At 37.4% G+C, this 20227-nt stretch overlaps 2 protein-coding genes across 2 annotated transcripts; both read right to left on the bottom strand.

Moving 5' to 3' along the window:
• Positions 1–11434: 11434 nt before the first annotated feature.
• Positions 11435–14712, bottom strand: LOC112179799 (dnaJ homolog subfamily B member 1). Its single transcript, XM_024318280.2, has 2 exons — positions 13952–14712; positions 11435–12290 (listed from the first exon to the last, which is right to left on the bottom strand). The coding sequence occupies exons 1-2, from the start codon at positions 14575–14577 to the stop codon at positions 11843–11845; spliced, it is 1074 nt and encodes a 357-aa protein (XP_024174048.1). The 5' UTR covers positions 14578–14712; the 3' UTR covers positions 11435–11842.
• Positions 14713–15901: 1189 nt separating this feature from the next.
• Positions 15902–19796, bottom strand: LOC112176868 (calcium-dependent protein kinase 10). The gene is made up of 8 exons (XM_024314973.1): positions 19482–19796; positions 19054–19399; positions 18807–18950; positions 18534–18686; positions 17272–17387; positions 16989–17156; positions 16605–16835; positions 15902–16493 (listed from the first exon to the last, which is right to left on the bottom strand). The coding sequence occupies exons 1-8, from the start codon at positions 19794–19796 to the stop codon at positions 16320–16322; spliced, it is 1647 nt and encodes a 548-aa protein (XP_024170741.1). The 3' UTR covers positions 15902–16319.
• Positions 19797–20227: the final 431 nt, after the last annotated feature.

Raw genomic sequence — 20227 nt, 5'->3', positions numbered from 1 at the left:
AGGAAAAAAAAAAGGACTAAAAGTGGAAGTAAAGCGATTTGTTTTAAAAACATTTAATGCCATTGATTTTGAAATTCTAAATTATATGGTTTCTCACCCTATTTAATTACATTTATTTAAGAAAAATTTAAATTAGATGGTTTCTAGCTTTATTGTTGTTTTAAATGAGGATGCATGTATAGAAATGTATTGTGTTTATAATTACATAATCATATAAGGAAGATATGATTATTATTATTTTTCTTCTTATACATAGGTGTCTATTTTGGTCATTTAATCTGCCTATAAAATCTGATTTGAAATATAAAATAATAGGGATGTGTATTAAGTATTTTGGGGTGTGTATTTAAAATTTCTCACAACATATTTATGAAACGAGTTACCCGCTTAATCCATTTAATAAATAGGTCGTGTCGTGTTGGACAAAATGGGGAGAAGATCCTCTCCTAAGCTATTTCCCCTCCTAACCTGCCTAACCTTTTCATTGGATTTTGACACGTGGCTATAGTAAATCTAATGGTCTACAACAATTTTCATTTTTTTTGTTTGTCCATCCTATTCTTCTCTTCCTTTACGCTTGAAGTCTCTCTCTCTCTCTCTCTCTCTCTCTCTCTCTCTCTCTCTCTCTCTCTCTCTCTCTCTCTCTCTCTCTCTCTCTCCAGTTCTCCTTCTTCTTCTACCCCAAATTTTGTAAAATCCCATGAATTTTATTCAAATATAGCAATACCCATATCCTTAATTATCTTTCATTGAAAATTAGAGGTGGGAACAGTCATAATCAATTTAAGATCAATTTGAGACAGAGAACACGACAGGCTCCTTCATACCATGCCGAAGAGAAATTTGAGGCGGGATGAATTGAAGCATGAGGGAGGAAGAAGAGTATCAAGCAAAGGAAGAGCGACATTTAGCAGGCATGATCTTAATCAATCAACATGAACCCATCATGGAAACAAAGAATGACGGAATTGAAGAATTTCTGTTTTGAGAATAGATGGAATTGAAGATTTGAAGCATAAAAAATTGCATTCATGAGGGAGACACAAGATCTGGAAAACTGGCAAAGAAGAAACAAAAAAAGGGGAGGGAAGAGAGAGCTCGAGGGAGAGGGTGTCTAATTTGTTTTCTGCCTCAGCAGGGATTAAAAAAAATATAAAAAAATAAAAATTTATGAAAATCAATATATGCCGTTGGATGTTGTTATACACACATGTCGCTTTGTTATCAAAAGGTTAGGCAGGTTAGGAGGGGAATAGCTTAGGAGAGGATCCTCTCTCGGACAAAGTGACCAATTTAAGGGTTAACACTGCGACTTATTTAAATAAAAAAAATGCATAAATTGATTAAATTCACTAAAAACTCCATAAGATGAAGAATATAAATAATTATATATAATTCATAAATAATTAAATTCAATAATGATGAAGCAAAATATTTCAAATTGTCCAATCCTATGATCAAATACTCCCAACGTCTAAAATTTCAAGAAGAAGTATAGCATAATCGAGTTATACGGGTTCACTTCGTGTTGGCCGGTTGACCCGCGACCGACCTGTTTATTAATTGGGTCATGACGGGTTGACCTGCTGCCGACCAGCTTTTTAATCGTGCGGGTTCAACCCGCTTTATTTCATACTGGTTTTGAGTCGTGTTATCGGGTTGTGTCGGAATTGACAGCCCTACCATAGACCTTGGGCCCAAATAAAAGAAGAACATACCTTATTCTCGTTCGGCTTGAATTATAAGAAATAAGCACAGCCCAATATGTCGTAAAACTTTTAGATAGAAACAAAGATTTGGGATGGGTCAGACCTACCCATGCTTCCTTGAGAGAGTTGATAGAGTAGTCGTACTAGTTATCAAAACACTTATGAAACCTATCAACTTCATGGAGCAAAGAGAAGTTAGAGGAGCGATCGAGCAGAGGCGTGATCGAGCTGCGGCGATGAAGAGCAGATGCGCGGTGGTCTGTTTTGGCATTTTGGGGATCAATGCTTTGAAAGTTTAATTTGTCAAAAGCCCTAAAAAAAACAAAAAAAAAAACATCCTAAAACCACCTAGCAGCCTCGACCGCCAATAAAAAAAGACTTATTTGTAATGAATTGCGTACGTGGGATTATATACTACTTGAACTGACTCCTAATAAAAGATACAGAGTTCATTTCCTATGACTAGTTATTAGACCTATTCACTAAACAAACCTTTATTTGTTGACTGAAGAACAACATCTTCCTCAATCAATTGAATGGATTGAATTCGCTGACTCTATTTATGCACATCACCCGCATCATCACTTGGTGCGGCAGACCAATTACTGCCCAGCAGGGGGGTATTTTAGGTATTGTACATTTATGGAGCAGGGACAGTTTCAGAAAAGAATAAAAAAATTTATTTCTTCTGATTGGGTGGCCCTAAAGCCACGTGGTGGGGAAACCCCCACCTAAGAATTTCTCTACATGAGATCTTTTTTTTTTTTGTCATTACATGAGATCTTTCTTGTATCCCAATCTTTTTAATAAAGTTAAATTATTTGTAACATTACCTCATCTCTATAATTCTATACAGAATGTTTCTAACTGTGTATTATCTAGCCGCCATGGCTCTTTGCCTCCCATCCCTTTTCCTTCCAAACTCTAGACGTCATGGCCAAGGGCTACATCTATGGCGCTCGACGCCGAAGCCAAGCCGTGTTCTCTCGGCCTCAAGCCGTCACTTGCCGGCAAACCAAGATCATGTGTGGTCGACAAATCTTCAACCACGACCCCCCTTCATGAAGGAGAGATCTCCTCTTCCAATACGGCACAGCTAATTGCAACCGAAATGGGTGATGGATTGGTCGCCAAGGAGCTGTGGGGGCATCCTCTTGGAGCCCGAAATACAAATTCACCAAAGACTAATGAATCTGCTCCTCCATTGAGTCTCACCTATTCACCATGTTCCTCTAGCCCTTCGGGTAAGGGTAAGGGGAAAAAGATTGAGTAATCTGTAAGTTGGTCTTTTAGCTTGCTCTCTAAACTCTATTATGTTTTTGCACTAAATATTTGATCTTTCTAGCGCACCACAATTGGTGCATTGGCAAAGGGAGGCTCAAGTCAAAAGTATTTTTTGTAAGCCTAGTTTAGGTTTAGTTTTGGCAAGCTCTTTGAATAATTGAGCAAGTTTTGTACCAGTGAATGGTAGCGGGTGTCTATATAAACCGTTTGTATGTGCCGTTCTGACCGTTCTATCAATGAAATTCATTTAAACTAAAAAATAATAATTCTATACGGAAAGGAAAAGGCTTTCATAACTTTTAGTAATAAAAAAATTAACTTTAGAAAAAGGCTGGCACACATGCAAACCATCCTTTCAATTTTCAACAAATTAGTGAATAATACGTCTCCAAAAGTGGAATACATTCCAAAAATTAAACATTTTCATTATTTGGCTGGATTTATGTTTTTTGATGATATTTTTCGTCCAATAAAAACAAACCTGCAAGACAATTATTAATAGGCAGAATGGGTCCGCCTGACCACAAACCCATGTGGAGGGCAGGGTCCCCAGGGAAATGGTCATCTGAATGGGGTGGGTGACACATGTCGGGTCCACAACACGTGGCACGTGCCCTTTTGGCCGAGTATAGCTTAAAAATGTATACCCAACACAGCACCACAAATGTGGGGTGACGTTTGTCTCCCTCTTAAAACGGTGTGTACGATCCGTACCAAACCGTACCACGTCACTTGCCCTATTATTGGTCCTAGGGATTTGTTACCGTGCGATGCACCGCATCTGGTCCTGATGGGACTTTGACCTTTATCTTCTGCCAACCCAGTCACAGAATACGAATTTACAATCCAGTCCCTCGGACCTTAAATTAATAAATTCAGTCATTCCCTGTTGTACTTTTATCCAAAACTATTTTTTTCAAAATAAATTTAATATTTAGTTAATTTTTATTAAAATTATACTCCAACAGAATATTTAAACAAAAGTTAAATTTAACTTTTACTAAATTCTCTATCTTTATTCAGTGGCGGATCCAGAAAAGTTTATTAGGTAAGGCAAGATTCAAGGCAAACAAGAAAAACCCAGCCTAGGTAAGGCAATATTCATCTGGTTTTACCATTTTCAGCTATGTTTTAGATAGTTTCATTCAGCCAACATATATAAATCAAAGTAAACAAGAAAAACTCATACTGGGCAAGTGCCCAAGTTGGCCTATATGTGGCTCTGCCCCTGCCTATATTTAGCTAGAAATGAAAGAATTTTACTAAAACTTAAATTTAAATTGGGATTTAGGTATTCTACTAGAGCATAACTCAATAGCTAAATAGTTATATTTCATTTTTAGCTACTTTTAAGTATGAATATAAATATCACTATTGAAGATGCTCTTCCAACTTATCGGCTCAAACTATTAATTCATAATGATTCAACAAAAAAAACTATTAATTCGGAAAGGAAATTAAAGAACCACAAGTGCACGCTATCAATATAAACGGGCAGCTAAATAACATCAAATGTATCAAAAAATATTAACGTGCATTTGTATTTTTTTTTCCTGGTACCAAAAAACAACCATTGTACTTTTTATTATTTTGGTGAAAGGTTAATCATAAATATTAAAGATTGAGATTATATTTAGGTGTTGGACCAATTAAGATGTGCGTGTATAAAAAAATTTCACACGAGAAAAAAATTGGCTACGTTTCACCAAAAAGAAAAAAATTGTTGGATTTTTGTTTGATATTGACTACACAAATTTAATTTGTTGAGCCTTTATGTACGGAATTGGTGATGGCGCTTTGCAACTCAAAAAAGGGGGAAACAAATGAAGCACGTAGTTATACTTTCTTGCCTTACACTATCAGTTCTTAGTCATGAGATTTAAAGTTTTGTTAGTGCGTGTCGTAGATGATAACTTTCACGATATAAAGTGTTATTTTGTGTATGTCAATTTTGCACGTATGTCTAATTGACTAATTCTTTTAAAGGTATGAGGAATATGATCGAAAGGATGGGATGCATAGTTATTTTTGTGAATAAAATACAATTATGCATAACATTGACCAGAGGATCTACATATAATTGGTATACATTTTAATTTGTCTTTCAATATTTGGCAGAACGTACGTACACTTGCATGGATAATGGCTTCTAAAATCATGAAGGAGCATGGCGGTGGTCATTATTAGGTGCAAAGAAGAAGAAGAAGAAGAAAAAAACATGATAGCTAGATAAGTGAATTCTAATTGTTCTTTATAATTGAAAGTTACATGTCATCATTCAAGTCTCGTTCATTATAGATCTCTTTTAAATTACAAAAATTTTGAAGTCACAACCGGTCATATTGAGTAAAAAGACTTATCTAAAATGTCAATTATAGATATCACATAACGAAGAGCTACAGTTTGATGGGGTTTTGGTTGAAACGATGATAAACCCATCTATTCTCCAACCCTAATTTTAGATAAATTAAAATCATATTAAGATTCAAAGTAATATGTACCGTAGTTATTCCGACACCCCTATCAAGAGGAGGATGTAAATAACATACACATTTGGCTACGACCTCATCACCATTTTAGTAATTCTGTTGGATTGAACTAGCTAGATGCATATAATTGAGGGTGGCTTCGCAACTAAACAATTCGTTTCTCGAAAAAAAAAAGGTCCAATGGCTAAGTGCTTGCCCTAAAAGATGTACTAGCTTGCTCGAACTATTGTATTACTTTAACACGCACCTCATACACCAACTACATAAAACCAGAATTAAAGAGAAGATTAGTGGTAGCCGAGTCATAATCCAATAGCTAGCTAGCTAGCTAGTCATGCTTTTCTTGTAAATGAAATAGTTCTATATCAATGGAAATTATTTTATGCAGTGTAAGTGACTCAACCCTTGATATTTATTATCAATTTTATTTTTAATAAACAAAAAGTATATTTAATGCAATCTAACCATTCATTTATGTTGGTGCAAGCGCACGTCAGTGCTCTGAATAATCTCTCCTATATCAAATCTCATTTCTTCTATCACCGTGAATGATTGTACCACTAAAATAAACAGCTTGTTAATTTAATTAAACAGCTTGGGAAGGTACATGCTTTGCTTTAAAAAATTCACAGTACGTTCTCTCGGAGTCTTGGCGTCATCCAAGGACTTCAAAGATTTCTTGGAAAAATATCTCATATTTTATGTGAGACGAAGAGACCAGGTGTCATATTTCAATCTTGCAATATTTTATAGAGGCTTGAAATTTTCTTTGGTCTGATACTCTGATGCTTGTAATATTGATATTGAGCTGTCAAAAGCAAAAGAAAATTCCAATACAAGTATTTTCTAAATAATTTTTATATGAGCAAAAAGCTCAAGAGAAAAAAAAAAAGGTAAATAAATAAAAACAAAAATCAATTAGGATGTGGTGTTTCTAGAGGTTTCCTCTTGTAGTGTTTTTACTTCATTCTAAAAAAAAACTAAAAAAACTAAAACTAAATAAACTATATCAAACATTTTGTTTGTAAACTTTGGTGAGCAGTGACAATTTTTTTCATATAATATTGCAATAATTGTATTGTCCAGCGACAGCCAGCGGAGTTCATGGATTTGTAGGTAATCGATCTAGATATTTTTATGTGTGGATGAGAGTATATATTGCTTTATCCTAATTGAAAGGTAAGGCATAACTCAAACCTTGCAAACAAAGATGAAAATATGAACTACATTGTTAATCATACATTTTATAGAGCAACATTATGAAATCAGCCGGATTCAAATAGTTTTGCCGTATTTTATAAATGACATAAGTTTATTGTTCAATCAACAATGCATCGAATACAAATGCATGCATGCCCTTAAATAGGCTTTCATATAGGTGATCAAGATGTATACGCGCAAGTTTTATATCTTTATAGTGTGTTACGCAATTCAATTTGCTACATGCATGTTTCTACCTAATAAGAAATGAATTGGCTAATTATATTTTAGTTAGACTACAACCAAAGTTAGCCTGTTTATACCTAATAACACATGTTATCGTATAACTAAATACGTATAATTATTGATCGGATCAAGTTGCAAGTGTCGGACAAAGAGTTAATGTTATGTTGTTGACGTTTGTTCCCTTGCTTTTAGATCCCAGCCACCAAATATGAATAAGAAATTGAAAAGTTAAAGACACACAATGGTCCCCTAATAAGAACTCTTTCGATCAACTCTTAAAGTTAGTGCTTGCAGGCACCAAAAGCTGTTCATGCTCTTCGTACGTGCTTTCCACATCCCTTTGTGGTCTTGAATTTATAATAGGATCTGTTTCTTTTTTCACGCATATATCTATTCATTTGTTCAATCGGAATCAATTCCTATCTGTGTGGGGTGATTGAGAGTATCTGAATGAATAAGAAAGGTAGCTGCTGAAGATAGATGTTACACGATCGAGAATTTGGATTAGAGATTTCGAACCCTGGGGGCCTTCTTGAACGAGAGCTTAGTTGTTGATATTGAAACTTAAGTTGGTTTTTTTTTGTTTTTTGATGACAAACTTAAGTTGGTTTCTAGCCTAAGAACTTAGATCTTTCAGTAACCGATAAACGATGAAGAACAATCTAGCTAATTGACAACAACTCGATCCCTAATGAGAACAATGCGATTTTGCTTAAGTTAAGACAAGAGACATGGTATAATAGAATTATACTGTTCGATCTGTCTATTATGGGGGTACTTTGTCGACGTGGTTTTGTTTTGTTATTTGCATTTTGGTACTATGCGCTTGGTAAGGAATATTATTCAATAGCTACAGAGAGAAACGAAAGCTCAAAGTCGACAAACCAAAAGTTGCTTAAGTGCCAGTGGCACAAGCCCAGCCAGAGCTGCGGATTAGGTTTGGTAATCCCACTATTACCAGTAATGCGCGGTTCATCTATATGGCACCATCTATATATAGTATTCTAATATCCTATGCACAGAACTAAATGGAGTATTAAATTTAGGCATTCAAATACATGACGTATGCCCTAGGGCACACGATGATTGTCTCTTTCAGACTTCAGTCTAACTTGGGCTAAACGTACAAATATATATAGTTTGTTTATATATGTGTGTGTGTAGCTAGCTAGATAGAATTACTCGACCCCAGAATCCAAAGTACCAAACTAGTTCTTTTGTGCGTCTTCAACTTCTTTTGTTTAATGTTATTAAATGGATTATGAACAATCTTGTGCCAAAAGAAGAAGCCAATATACGAACAGAGGAAAAGTGGGAGCAGTAGGTCGTTACGTCCCTGTTAATATCAAGGAGACTTGGCCAATGTTTCTAACTGTTACATTCTAGTAGTAACTTGATTGTTACCTTTTTGTCTTCTGAGATGATCATTTATACTAGGATTAAGAGAACATAGCTCGTTCTCCAAAATTGAAATTTTTTATAAATTTAACTCTTATATATTAAAAAATTATGAAATATAATTAATCAATAAAGATAATATAATAAATTGTAAAATATAATAAAAATAAAAAATAGCAGAAAATGTGGTACTTGTACGAAAAGTTTTCCCACTACTTTTAACTTCTCTCCACACACATAGTGGGTGGGCCCTGCTAGGCTGCTAGTATAAAATAAATGTTCTTATAGTTTGGCCGATTGTCAAATGGAAATTTTGTCCCAAACAAAATTGTCAAATTAATGGAGAAGATTAATAATAAAAATAATAAAATATTTGTCCAAAGAGAATTCTTTTCGTTTATAAAAAAGATACATTTTCATACAAATATAATTTATATTACATAAGTTTTTGATGCTATGGTCATGCTTATATAAGGTGTAAGAATGCTATGACCATATATAATCACATATTTAGAGTGAAAACAACTGTAAAATATCCAAGCATACCCATTTTTAGAGACTCTTAGAGCAACTACTGAATACTTAGGGCTTGTCCGGTAACGTTTTTAAAAATGATTTTTCAAAAACCGATTTTGAAAATAAAAACGAGAAAACAAGATTGGATTTCTAAGATCCGAAAATGTATCCGGTAGCTTATTCCGAAAACAATTTTCAAAAACGAGAGAAGATTGCGACTAGAGATGAGAGAGACCTGAGAAGAAGATAGTGACGTGAGAATATGGAAGAAGAGAGCACATTCTTCTTTTTCTTTGTTTTGGAAAATATATCTCCGTGTTTTCAAAAATATGAGACTGAAAATGTGAAAACGTCTAATTGTCGTTTTCCTGTTTTACGAGTAAAATAAAAAATTATTTTCTGCATTTTTGAAAACAGACCAGCGAACGCATTTTCAAGCCATTTTCATTTTATAAAATGAAAAAGATGACTTGAAAATGTTACCGAACGCCACCTTAATGATTTGTTGTAACCGCATATAATTGAATTATTTTACAACTACAATTGTATTAAGATACTAGAAGAAACTAATAGAAATAAAGACTCCACGAGTTTATCTTAAAGTTTTAGAAGGTTTTTTTTTTTTTTTTAGGAAATAGATAATTTCATTAATTTATCCATGGCCAGAAGACACGTACATCAAATGCTGTCTCATACTAAACTCATAAATGGCACAAGCTACCGAACAAATGACAGGTGACACTCACTGTTAACACATACGCTTACTTATTAAGCCTAGCTACAAGAAAATAAATCCTCACTACTAACCTCTCTTTGAATAGTAAACCTAGTCGCCTAGAGACATCAATTGGTGTACAACTAGAGAAAACCAAGATGAAAGTAGTAGAAGACCGACTTTCTAGTAATAGGCAAGAAGACCAGGAAAACCTAAGGCTTTCCTTTGCCCTTATCTCAAGCCTCCAGCTACAAGGTAGTGATCCTCCGGGGTCCCAAATACGAAACCTTGAAGAGATAGAGCTTATTAGCATGGTCCACCAAAGAGCCCAATTCCACCAGGAACTCAGAGCAGGTTGGAACCCTCCAGACCCATTTGATTTTAACTTCAAAACTGATTTGGGCCACCACACACTTTTGGGCTTCGGAAATAATTTGGATACCCACACTAACTTGGGCCACCCAATCCATTTGGGCCCCCGAACTGATCTGGGCACCCCACTTGCCGCTCCTTTGCCAAGCACGCGAGCAGCCGCCGAGACCACCCCATTGCCAATCCGGGCAGCAGAGCCAGCCACCACCATCGCCTTAGATCTGATCATCCCACCGGCGAGTTCTACCTGCTCCAAATTCTGATTCACTTCACGGTACACAGCTGCTATCTCTGCCGCTTCCACACGTTGGGGTGCAAAGGCCGGCGCAGCCATCAATCGGAGTGTGGCCGCTTTGATCCGGGTCCAGAGGTTGCACCCTCTCAAGTTTTAGAAGTTGATTGCTAGGCTTTATGTTTTAGTGGAAAACAAATGTTAAAATTATATGCACATTTTTCTACGTTTTATACTTTTATACCAATATAGTCATGTTTGGTAACTTTCTTAAAGTACGCAAATTTGATATAACATATCATTAAATTTTAGATTGATTTGAAAATGAAACTTTAAGGTTCACGGTGATTTAATTCATGAAATTCTCTAAGTTAAACTTTTGGCTCAAAACCCACTTAGCCAAAGTAGGCATTTTATTGAAAAAAATAAACATGAAACCTTTTAGGCTTTCTACCAATTTTCATCTATATGCAGCTCATGTATAAGTCATATGCATGTTCATGATCGACCAAAATTGTTATTTGTATATATTTCAACTAATGTGGGTCACTTATCCATTCTCTACGTATTAGTCATTTGGAGGCTCATTGCTATATGTGCTGTATAGTTATTTGAAGTTCACGTTCATGGTCGACCAAAGTTGTTATTCTTATATATTACAAATAAATGTCAGTCGCTTATCTATTCTCTGCTACGTAGTTGGTTATTTGGAGGCTCGTTACTATGTGTGCTTTCTAGTTTTTTGAAGGGCAGGCACAATCGGACACGGCCTTCTTAATGGACTTTGACCCAAAAATGAAAGCATAAAGGAGGAACCCTTTTCCTATGAGCTTTCAAATGCTTAATTATCGGTTTGGCTCTTCGGCCTGTGTTTGGTATGTCAAATACTTTTCTGGTGAAATGCTCACACAATAATCTCCAAGAAAGTTTGGAAAATAGATGGTTTAGCACTACAATCAGTCTTCACTAGTTATACAAGGTCTGAGTTTCACGCTCAAAATCAGATGCAACCATTTTTCGGCTATCACAACGGACCTGTAAGAATTTCACTTAGTACAGACGTGCAAAAAGTAAACATGTCAATAAATTGAAGTGGTAAAGATTCAGAAAGGCAGGGACAGTGGAGAATAATTACTTACTATGTTGCTTCATGTAAGGGTACGTTATGGAATATCCATGGATTTGTGGAGAAAATAACAGTTTTCTTTTGAGCAAGAGCCATTCAAATATCCAATAAGCAAAAATACAAATGAAAGTAATGGCCCAAAAAAGGTTAAGAAAAATGAAGAAATGAAAAACCCCAAGTTGAATTCCTAATCACCCATACATAAAAAATTTCAATAATTTAATTTCTAGAAGTGACAAACTCACTTTCTATCTATTCAAAATCGGAGGAAACTTTCTAGGTATAGAATGCAAATGAAAAAAGAAAAGAAAAAAGGAACCGACTCAAAACTGACATGGCTCAGGTAGGATTAATAAACTGGCCATCTCTTCCAGTAAAGAAAATTTGCACCCTCAATTCCCTCGTACCACCACATGAGGCATCCAAATGCGAGATTGCAGGAGCTTGCTAAATGGAGCCCTTACCTCTTCCTTTTATCCCAGAAAGCTTCTAGTATTCACATCTTCAAATACCAAACACATATCATATTTACATTATGGTCAACCTAGTTAGCAGTCATAATGAAACTCCTCCCAAAACTCTTTTCAAATCTGATTTCTGTTCTGTAGTAAGTCTTGAAGGATACTTGACGTCAAACCTGATTCTCAAATTTCCCTTTCTCCCCGGTTCTTTTGAGATTGGCATTCCTTCATTTGGTACAACCATTTCAGCCCCAGGTTTGATGATATCGGTCAACGGGATCATAAGATTCCTTCCATCCAGGGTAGTTAGTTCAAGATTCTTCCCAGTGAGTGCCTCCAGCAGTGTGATCTCCTGGTTCACCACCAGATCATTACCGTCCCTCTTATAAAGTGCATGAGGTTTTTCATCAACTACAAAAATCAGATCTGCTGGAATAACACCAGGCTCTTGATTACCCTTCTCAGGGAAGGTTATCTTGGTGCCTTTCTTCCAACCAGGTTTGATCTCAATGGTTAATATCTCCTCCAGAGTCCGAACCTTACTGCAAGAGGATTACTCATATTAAGAAAAATTCAAGGAAAGCCAGATATTTAAAAAGCAGCAGAAGAATCTTTCAATTCTTGACTAGATTTATCTATCTTCAGATAATTATAAAATTACTTTAATGTGTATGAGATGTTATGATTCTTCTTTTGATCGTGAAAAATGTGATACAAGGAAACAAGAGGCATGAATGGTTATCAGCACCACCACTGCATCTTGACAAAATGGCAACCACAGTGATCACTATGAAACTATAAGGTTCTATATTACAACCTGTACTTCTTTTATCACATTAAAGGGCCAACGAGTTTCCAACCTTAACACATTCAGGGTGATTTGTATGTTTATCAGTTTATGGCCTAATACCAGAGAATGCAAAAGCAACGAAGTCATCCATAAGATATATGACTAATTAGTTATTTGTACTAAGAAATGAAAGGTGCCCCAAACATCTAGCTCCTAAGTTTGCAAACTAAACTATAACTTAGTAACAAAGAAAAACAGGGGAAACAAGATTAAATCAACAATGCAGTCAAAAGTCAAAACACAAAGCTTCATTCTAGCATAGCAGACACACTAGGCAATAGAGAATAGCAACTATATTTTGGCCTTAGTAGACCATACTTCTCCTCATTTAGGGAAGTCTCGGGTTCAACTGATGGAAAATGAGAGAGAAGAGAAGAAAGGAACCATGATTTGTAGCCTACCATAGAGCACAGGGTGTATTTTACATGATAAAAAGAAATTTTTTGCCTTGACTAGCCATTTCAAAATGGTTGCTTACTTTTTTTTTTTTTTTTTTTTTTTTTTGTCCAGTTCTCCTATATGTACCAAGTGTGAAGAGCATTTTGAATCCTTACACTCTCTTTGGCCCAATTCATATGTTTACCAACAGGACCTTATCATCATTCAAATGTCCCAAACTGAAATGACAGAACACCTTAAGATAAGCACTTGGGGCACCCTTCCTTATCAGCTGTTTCTACATGAGTAATTCTACATGAGTGACTTGACATACTAACTTTACTTCAACTAGAAACAGCATGGACTTGTGTTTATGTTATTGCATCTTCTAAGAATGCAAAATGAGTGAGTGCATACTTTCTTCTTTCCCTATCACCCACCAATCACAAACATATGAAGAAATGACACAAGCCTAGACCCACCGACATCCACTCCAAATCAAACCAACCGAGTTCTTAGGCCTCTAATAGTAAAACTGAACAACAAGCTTCAATCTTGAAATCGATAGGTTCCAATATCTGCAGAATCTAAATCCCAATCTGCAACCACCATATACACTCGTTTACTACGCTAACCCAAGCATATTTCATCATTCCTAACCATTACCCAAATGTTCAACACAGACAATGTTCTAGTATGGAAGCTCTACATAGAAAATTTTCTAGCTTATCTAAAAGTTGCACAATTACATTTGCTTAAAAGTGTAGTTTGATTAAAAAGACCAACTCTAGAACATCAAATTCAACTCGAAAGAAGGAAAGACTAACCAACCAAACATCGGCATTATAAGAAGTCAACAGCAATAAAATCAATGATCCTAATTCCAAACTAATACTAACATTTTTAACATTACGAAGAGTAGTGATTAGCGAATTGATTTAGAAATGAAAGTAAAGACTAGTGAAGTAGATTTACCCAGCCGAATCGAAAATGCTTCTCGAAATCTTCATCTTCTTCTTGAATCCCTTATACAGCTCCTCCAAGCTGCAAGCCAGGTTATTCTCCAGGGCATTGGCCTTCCTCAGTCCCGGCCCAGGCCCACTACTGGTCCCGGCGAACTCCGGCCCACCGGCCCCATTCGACGTCCTGAAGAACCCGTCCCTATACGCCCTCCCTCCGCCGCCACTCCCTCCAGCTCCTCCTCCTCCGCCGCCGCCCTCCGATCCAAAAATCTCGGCGTAAATGTCCTCCGCGTCCCGCGGATTGAACCGAAACGACGTGGCGTTGTGGTTGCCGCGGTGGTAGTAGTGGGGTTGGTGGTGCTGGTGGGGCGCGGCGGAGCGGGAGGAAGAGGGAGGGGGGAACTGGCCGGATTTGAGAGCCTCCTCGCCGTAGAGATCGTAGATCTGGCGCTTGGTGGGGTCGGAGAGGACGTCGTAGGCCTCGGAGATTTGCTTGAACTTGGACTCGGCCTCGGGTCGTTTTCCGGCCGGGTTTTTGTCCGGGTGCCAAATCATCGCCAGCCGCTTGTACGCCTTCTTCAAGTCGTCCTCGCTCGCGTTCCGGTTCACCTTCAGTATGTTGTAGTAATCGACCCCCATAGCTCCTCCTCCTCTTCTTCTTCTTCTTCTGGCTTCTGGGATTTTTGGGTTTCGATTTTCCGTTGCGGCTTCAGAAAAGTTTCTATGATTTGAGGGAGGGAGGCCTCGTCGTCGTTGTTAATCAAGTGGGTCCCGCGGGATAATAACAACTAATTATGGACCATGAATATTAATCTAACTAAGATGTTATGTGTAATTAAAGGGAAAAAAAATTTCTAATCCTTATGAAGATTTTGTCTTCATTGAAAATCATTCAGAATATGGAAACCAGAGAATGAAAATGAAATATTCTTTTTTCATCTTTTATCGAGGGTGAGGTTGACAAACAACCTTAGCGAGTTAGTAACACACAAATCTGGTCATAATTCAGACTAAGGTCCACGAGGGTATTTCATCAAATGCAGATTAATCCCGCGTCATAAGCACACTAATTTGAAGGCCACTCAAACTTTTTTTGAAGGTCACTCAAACTTGCCATGGCCACAAACTGGCGGAAATTATGACTCAAATCTTGATATGAGGAATTTGTGTTAGGCCGCTTGACTAATCTTACTACACTAGGTATTACACATTTTATAATGAAATGTTAGCGATGTGCAATGACTTTTTGATTGTGTTGAAAACAACTCCATTGCGTTCTGCATACTTTATATCTCCTTTGTGTAATTTCAAATTTTACAATCATTGAGAATATTGTAGAATTTTGATTGATTCTGCGATCAATGTCATGCCATAAATTATCGTCAACGTTCTAAAAACAAACAAAATTATCTATTAATCTATTATACTCTTACTGATTTTGCCGTTTTGGTTTCTTATAATTTGTTGTGATGGTTTATTTTTTCTATTTCAATTTGAACATTTTTATGTTTTAATATTAACATTATAAATGAAATAAATATTTTATTTTAAACCATAATGATTATATTTTTTTTTTTTTTTTGAAAATTATAATATTCTTTTTAGTTTGCGGGAATCTTAGATTTTCTGGCGGGCAGTCTGGCGGGAATCTTAACGAGCATTTAGTTGAGAATACTTAGAGTATATGGGGCCTTTAGATATTCTCTGGAATACTTTCGAGTTTTTGTTAGCCAAATCTTTCTGATTAAGTAGTGGATTAAGTACACTAACAAGCAATAACAAACAGCTAGATATATTTTACAGTCTGCCATAATAGGAAATGTTCTCTGAAGCATCTATGCTTCTTACTCGATCTATGATTTGCAGTTGTAAGGTCTGTTTCTTACTCTATAATCTAACACATAATTTTAGGGAAGTGTCAGTGATCGGCCATCCAGGGCAGTTAGAACCCAAACTCAAGGGATTAGCAGAGCATCCTGAAGAACAAATTGATATATGAAATCGGAATGGATGATAAATACAAAATGAGAACACCTCTCAGAGTTCACAAACTGCTTCTCGTCGATTCTGTGTAAGCAAATCAACAAACCACAAAATGATATCGATATGACAACACAAATATACAAGTATTATGTGACACAGATGATCAGAAAACTACAAACTATGTATACACGGCCTTGACTCCCCGAACAGCTCATCTTTGTTACTCAACATGCAGCCCTGGAATGCAAAGCTTCATGAAGCGCCAAGCCAACAGCCTACTAAATCAGGTCAATTAAGTCCTCAGATTTGCAAAACCAAATGAGCCTGCTTTTCAGATGTATCGAAGAGTAAAAGAGAATGAATTCCCACAATGCATAAACTAAACAAGAATAATCGAGTTATACGGCAACGGCTTGACCCGTTAGCCCATCGTGAAGCTGTAATGAACCATCTTTCATCAGATTGAGGCTTAAACTCTTGAATCTTTCCCTAGAATACTGTCGAGACGCCTTTCTCCAATCAGTTCCAGTTTTCATCATGGCAACAAACTCATCATAACTGATACGCCCATCCTATAATATCAATGCAAAGTAAGAAATAAATATAAGTGGATAAATTCTACCAGAATACTGGGAAATAAGGAGCTTTTCCAGTATTAATATGAAACAGCTTGAAGGTCAAACCTTGTCAGTATCCACCTCACGCATGATGTCAGTCAGCACATCCATATCCGTTTCACCTGTTTCATCTGCCAATGCTTGCCTTAGCTCAACTAATTCAATATACCCACTTCCATCCTTGTCAAAGAATATAAATGCTCTCCGGAGATGTTCATCATTCTCCAATTTTTGCAAGTGAATTGTAACTGCTGCGAATTCTCCATAATCCAGAAATCCATTCCCATCAACATCAGCCTATGCAAAAAGAAGAACAGAAGGCATTATTTTAATTGTTAAATGGATTGTACATATTAAAGATACATAAGCCGTTACATAATGTTATAATTTGTTAGAAGCAAAGCTATCGTGATTTTAGCTTTCAACTGAAATTAAAACCACAGGACTTACCACTTCCATCAGCATCTTAACCTCTGGTTCAGCCAACTGCGAACCAACCTTTTGAAGACCAGTCTTCAATTCCTCATAAGTTACTCTGCCATCTTTATCAGTGTCCATCAATGTGAACATGTCCCTGATTACTTCTACTTCTTTAACAGATAAGTGCTCCGCAATTACCTGCAGCATTTGATAGAAAAGAAAATTTCACATAATTACATATTTTGTGAATCATATATCACTGCAATACTAGCCTTTACTGAGAGTCATAAAATGATTAATTACAGATGCTTACCCGTAAGGCCTTCTTTTTAAATCTGTTCATTATTGAGAACTGCTTGAGCCTTGGCCTCACAATATCTCCTAATGGAACATTTGGAGCTTTCTTTGCATTTTGTAACCATGGATGTTCTGTAGTCACAAAAGGCAAGGCAATCTTCAGGTCACATATTTCATGAAATGCAATCATGTTGCAGATACATTTAACCTCATAGCAGAATAGACATGCATAGAACTCTTTCTTTAAACAAAATTTATATTACACCAATTATTACAAACAATTAGGTTCCTCTGGTTTCAAAAGACTGACAACATAAACTTCATAAATTTGCAAAATTGTTTGGCTTGGCTGGGATAACTGGTATAGGAACTACACTGCCAGGTAGCAAGAATAAATGAGACTAACTTGGTTTTGAAAAGACGATTTCCTAGCCCTCTAGTGTAGCTGAGTTGACTCGCTTTCAGGCCTAGTTCAGGTTCCTTTTTTTATAAGCACAGAGTTTTCATCTCAAATAAGACTTTCTTATCCCCCTTTGTCTATCTACAGATGACTGCAGATAACGTTCATACTATTTCTTTAAGAACCCAACTATTTCTCATATCAAAGTAATTCCACGCGCAAAACAACTACAAACTATGGGTTTCATTTATCCAGCAAACTTACCATTTCTTCTATTTTCAGTATTTCTGATGAGTAAGTATTTATTAATCAAACAAACACTAGAAAGTAGTGGAAACAAACCTACAGTTGGAGTAATGGAAAGAACACTTAAAAACAAGACCAAGCTATTTGAACACTTGAAAAGCAATGACCTCAACTAAAACTGGAAGTGCTAGTCATTACAACTATGACTAATATTTGAACACCTAGGTAGAGGCTAACTCTTATTCTAATAGTTTCCACAATCATATAAACCAGCTAGTTCCTCTGTCAAATCCAACACTTGGCAATTTCTTCACAGTAAACATGAAAGACTGATGTTTTGATTTACCAACATAACGAAATGGGGATTCCATCCATTGCTAATATAGAAGGCATTGTTACTATGTTGTTTGAATCAATGATTTCTCTCCTTTTACTCAGACCTTGTTTTCCGGTAGTAGCTTTCAGCTTTTGATGTTTAATAATATATGATTGGAACATGATAGATCTGGCAAAATCATAATATCTCACTGGGTTAAAAATTCCTATCCAAAACGGCTAGTGCAGGTAAATTATCTATTATGCAACTCTCTCAAATGTCAACATGTTAAGACTCAGTGACAAGAAGGACTTACCAAGCACCTGTTGAGCAGTCAAGCGTTTTTTAGGATCCGGGTCGAGCATCTGCCTTACGAGGCTTTTAGCACTCTCTGAAATCTGAGGCCAGGGTTCCCTCTTGAAATCAATCACCCCCCTCAAGATTGCAAGAGCCACACCCTGTTCACTCTCTGTCATAGAAATCCAAAATTAGAAACAATTTCACAATCCCACACTAACATCAAATCCATCATTTCAGTGGCAACATAAACAGTTTTGAGCATATTCGGGGAATTAGATTTCTGTAATACCCGCCCAAAATGGAGGAACCCCACATAACAAAATGTAAAGAATCACTCCGGCGCTCCATATATCAACCTCGGGTCCATAATTCCTCTTCAAAACCTCGGGTGCCATGTAGTACGGACTCCCCACAATCTCCGTAAACTTCTCCCCTAAAACCCACACACAAAAACAAATCCATCAATACAAGCTCAAACACCCCCAAAACCCAGATAGAATCAATTCACCAAAACCAACAGTAATCCAGAAACACACCAGGCTTAAAAAACACAGAGAGCCCAAAATCAATAGCCTTAAGCGGGGAGTGCTCTTTCTTATTCGAAAACAGAAAGTTCTCCGGCTTCAAATCCCTGTGCATAACCCCATTCGCATGGCACATCCTCACCACCTCAGCCACAGTCCTGGCTACGTTCGCCGCAGCTCGTTCACTGTAGTGCCCTCTCGCCACAATCCTATCGAAAAGCTCGCCTCCTTCACAGAGCTCCATCACCAGGTGAACGTTCTCGTTGTCCTCATAGGTCGCCTTCAGCTTCACTATGTTCGGATGCTCCGGCAAATTGGACATTATCGCAACCTCGCGCCTCACGTCCTCTATATCCACCTGAAAAAACAAAAACACCAAATCACTCACCACAGCCTACATATCAAAACGGCGCCGTTCGGTTTCGGTTTCGGTTTCTTACAGCAGTCCGGAGCTTCCGTTTGGAGATGGACTTGCAGGCCAGAGCTTCTTTAGTCTCGCGGTCCGTACAGAGATAGGTGATGCCGAACTCCCCGCGGCCCAGCTCCCGGCCCAGTATGTACTTGTCGCCGATCCGAGTCCGGTGACCGAGCGGAATCACGTCCTTGAGCACTCGGATCGGCGCCGGCGACCGGATCGCGTCCTCGGAGAACGGGTTCGGCCGCCGCTCCCCGGCCTTCTTCTTCTTGTTGTTCGCCTGGTAGGTGCCCTGGCTCTCGATGACGTCAGCTCTGACGCACACGTTGCAGTTCCCCATGTGTTACAGCTGTAAAACACCTCGGCTCAGCTCTTTACTCGTGTTAAAGCTGAAACAGAGCGGCGAAGAAGAACCTGCTCCGGCTTTGGTTGCATCAAAACGCGGCCGTTTAGGGCGGCGCAGCCGTGTGGGGAAAACCAAGGGAGAGAGAGAGAGAAGAAGAAGAAGAAGAAGAAGAGCGGAAAAAATGAGCCTTTCTTGAAAAAAAAAAAACAAAAAACAAAAGTAATGAGGGTATACTTCAGCGAGTTAGAATTTGAGGGAAGGGTTGGGATTGGAGGGGGGTTAATTTTTTCCTGAGAAAGTTTTGGATTTCAGTCGCCTGGAATTTTGTCCAATTGAGCCGAGACCTGAGCATATGATTGTGAAAGGAGACAGGGCGGTATCCGGTGTTGGAGGGAACAGGGAGAGAGGGGGGGTAGTTTTGTTGG

The sequence above is a fragment of the Rosa chinensis genome, chromosome 7 (genome assembly GCF_002994745.2).
Source record: "Rosa chinensis cultivar Old Blush chromosome 7, RchiOBHm-V2, whole genome shotgun sequence".
Taxonomy (NCBI): Eukaryota; Viridiplantae; Streptophyta; class Magnoliopsida; order Rosales; family Rosaceae; genus Rosa; species Rosa chinensis.
Note: the sequence above shows the minus strand (reverse complement) of the source record. Positions and strands in the feature narration are given on the sequence as shown.

Excerpts from the sequence above, each read along its gene's own strand:
- LOC112179799 (XM_024318280.2), bottom strand. The coding sequence starts at position 14,577 with ATGGGGGTCGATTACTACAACATACTGAAGGTGAACCGGAACGCGAGC. Across the intron at positions 12,291-13,951 it reads AGCATTTTCGATTCGGCTGG|TAAGGTTCGGACTCTGGAGG; the intron begins GTAAATCTACTT and ends ATCCTCTTGCAG.
- LOC112176868 (XM_024314973.1), bottom strand. The coding sequence starts at position 19,796 with ATGGGGAACTGCAACGTGTGCGTCAGAGCTGACGTCATCGAGAGCCAG. Across the intron at positions 18,951-19,053 it reads CTCTGTGTTTTTTAAGCCTG|GGGAGAAGTTTACGGAGATT; the intron begins GTGTGTTTCTGG and ends TGTGGGTTTTAG. Across the intron at positions 17,157-17,271 it reads TTAAAAAGAAGGCCTTACGG|GTAATTGCGGAGCACTTATC; the intron begins GTAAGCATCTGT and ends CAAATGCTGCAG.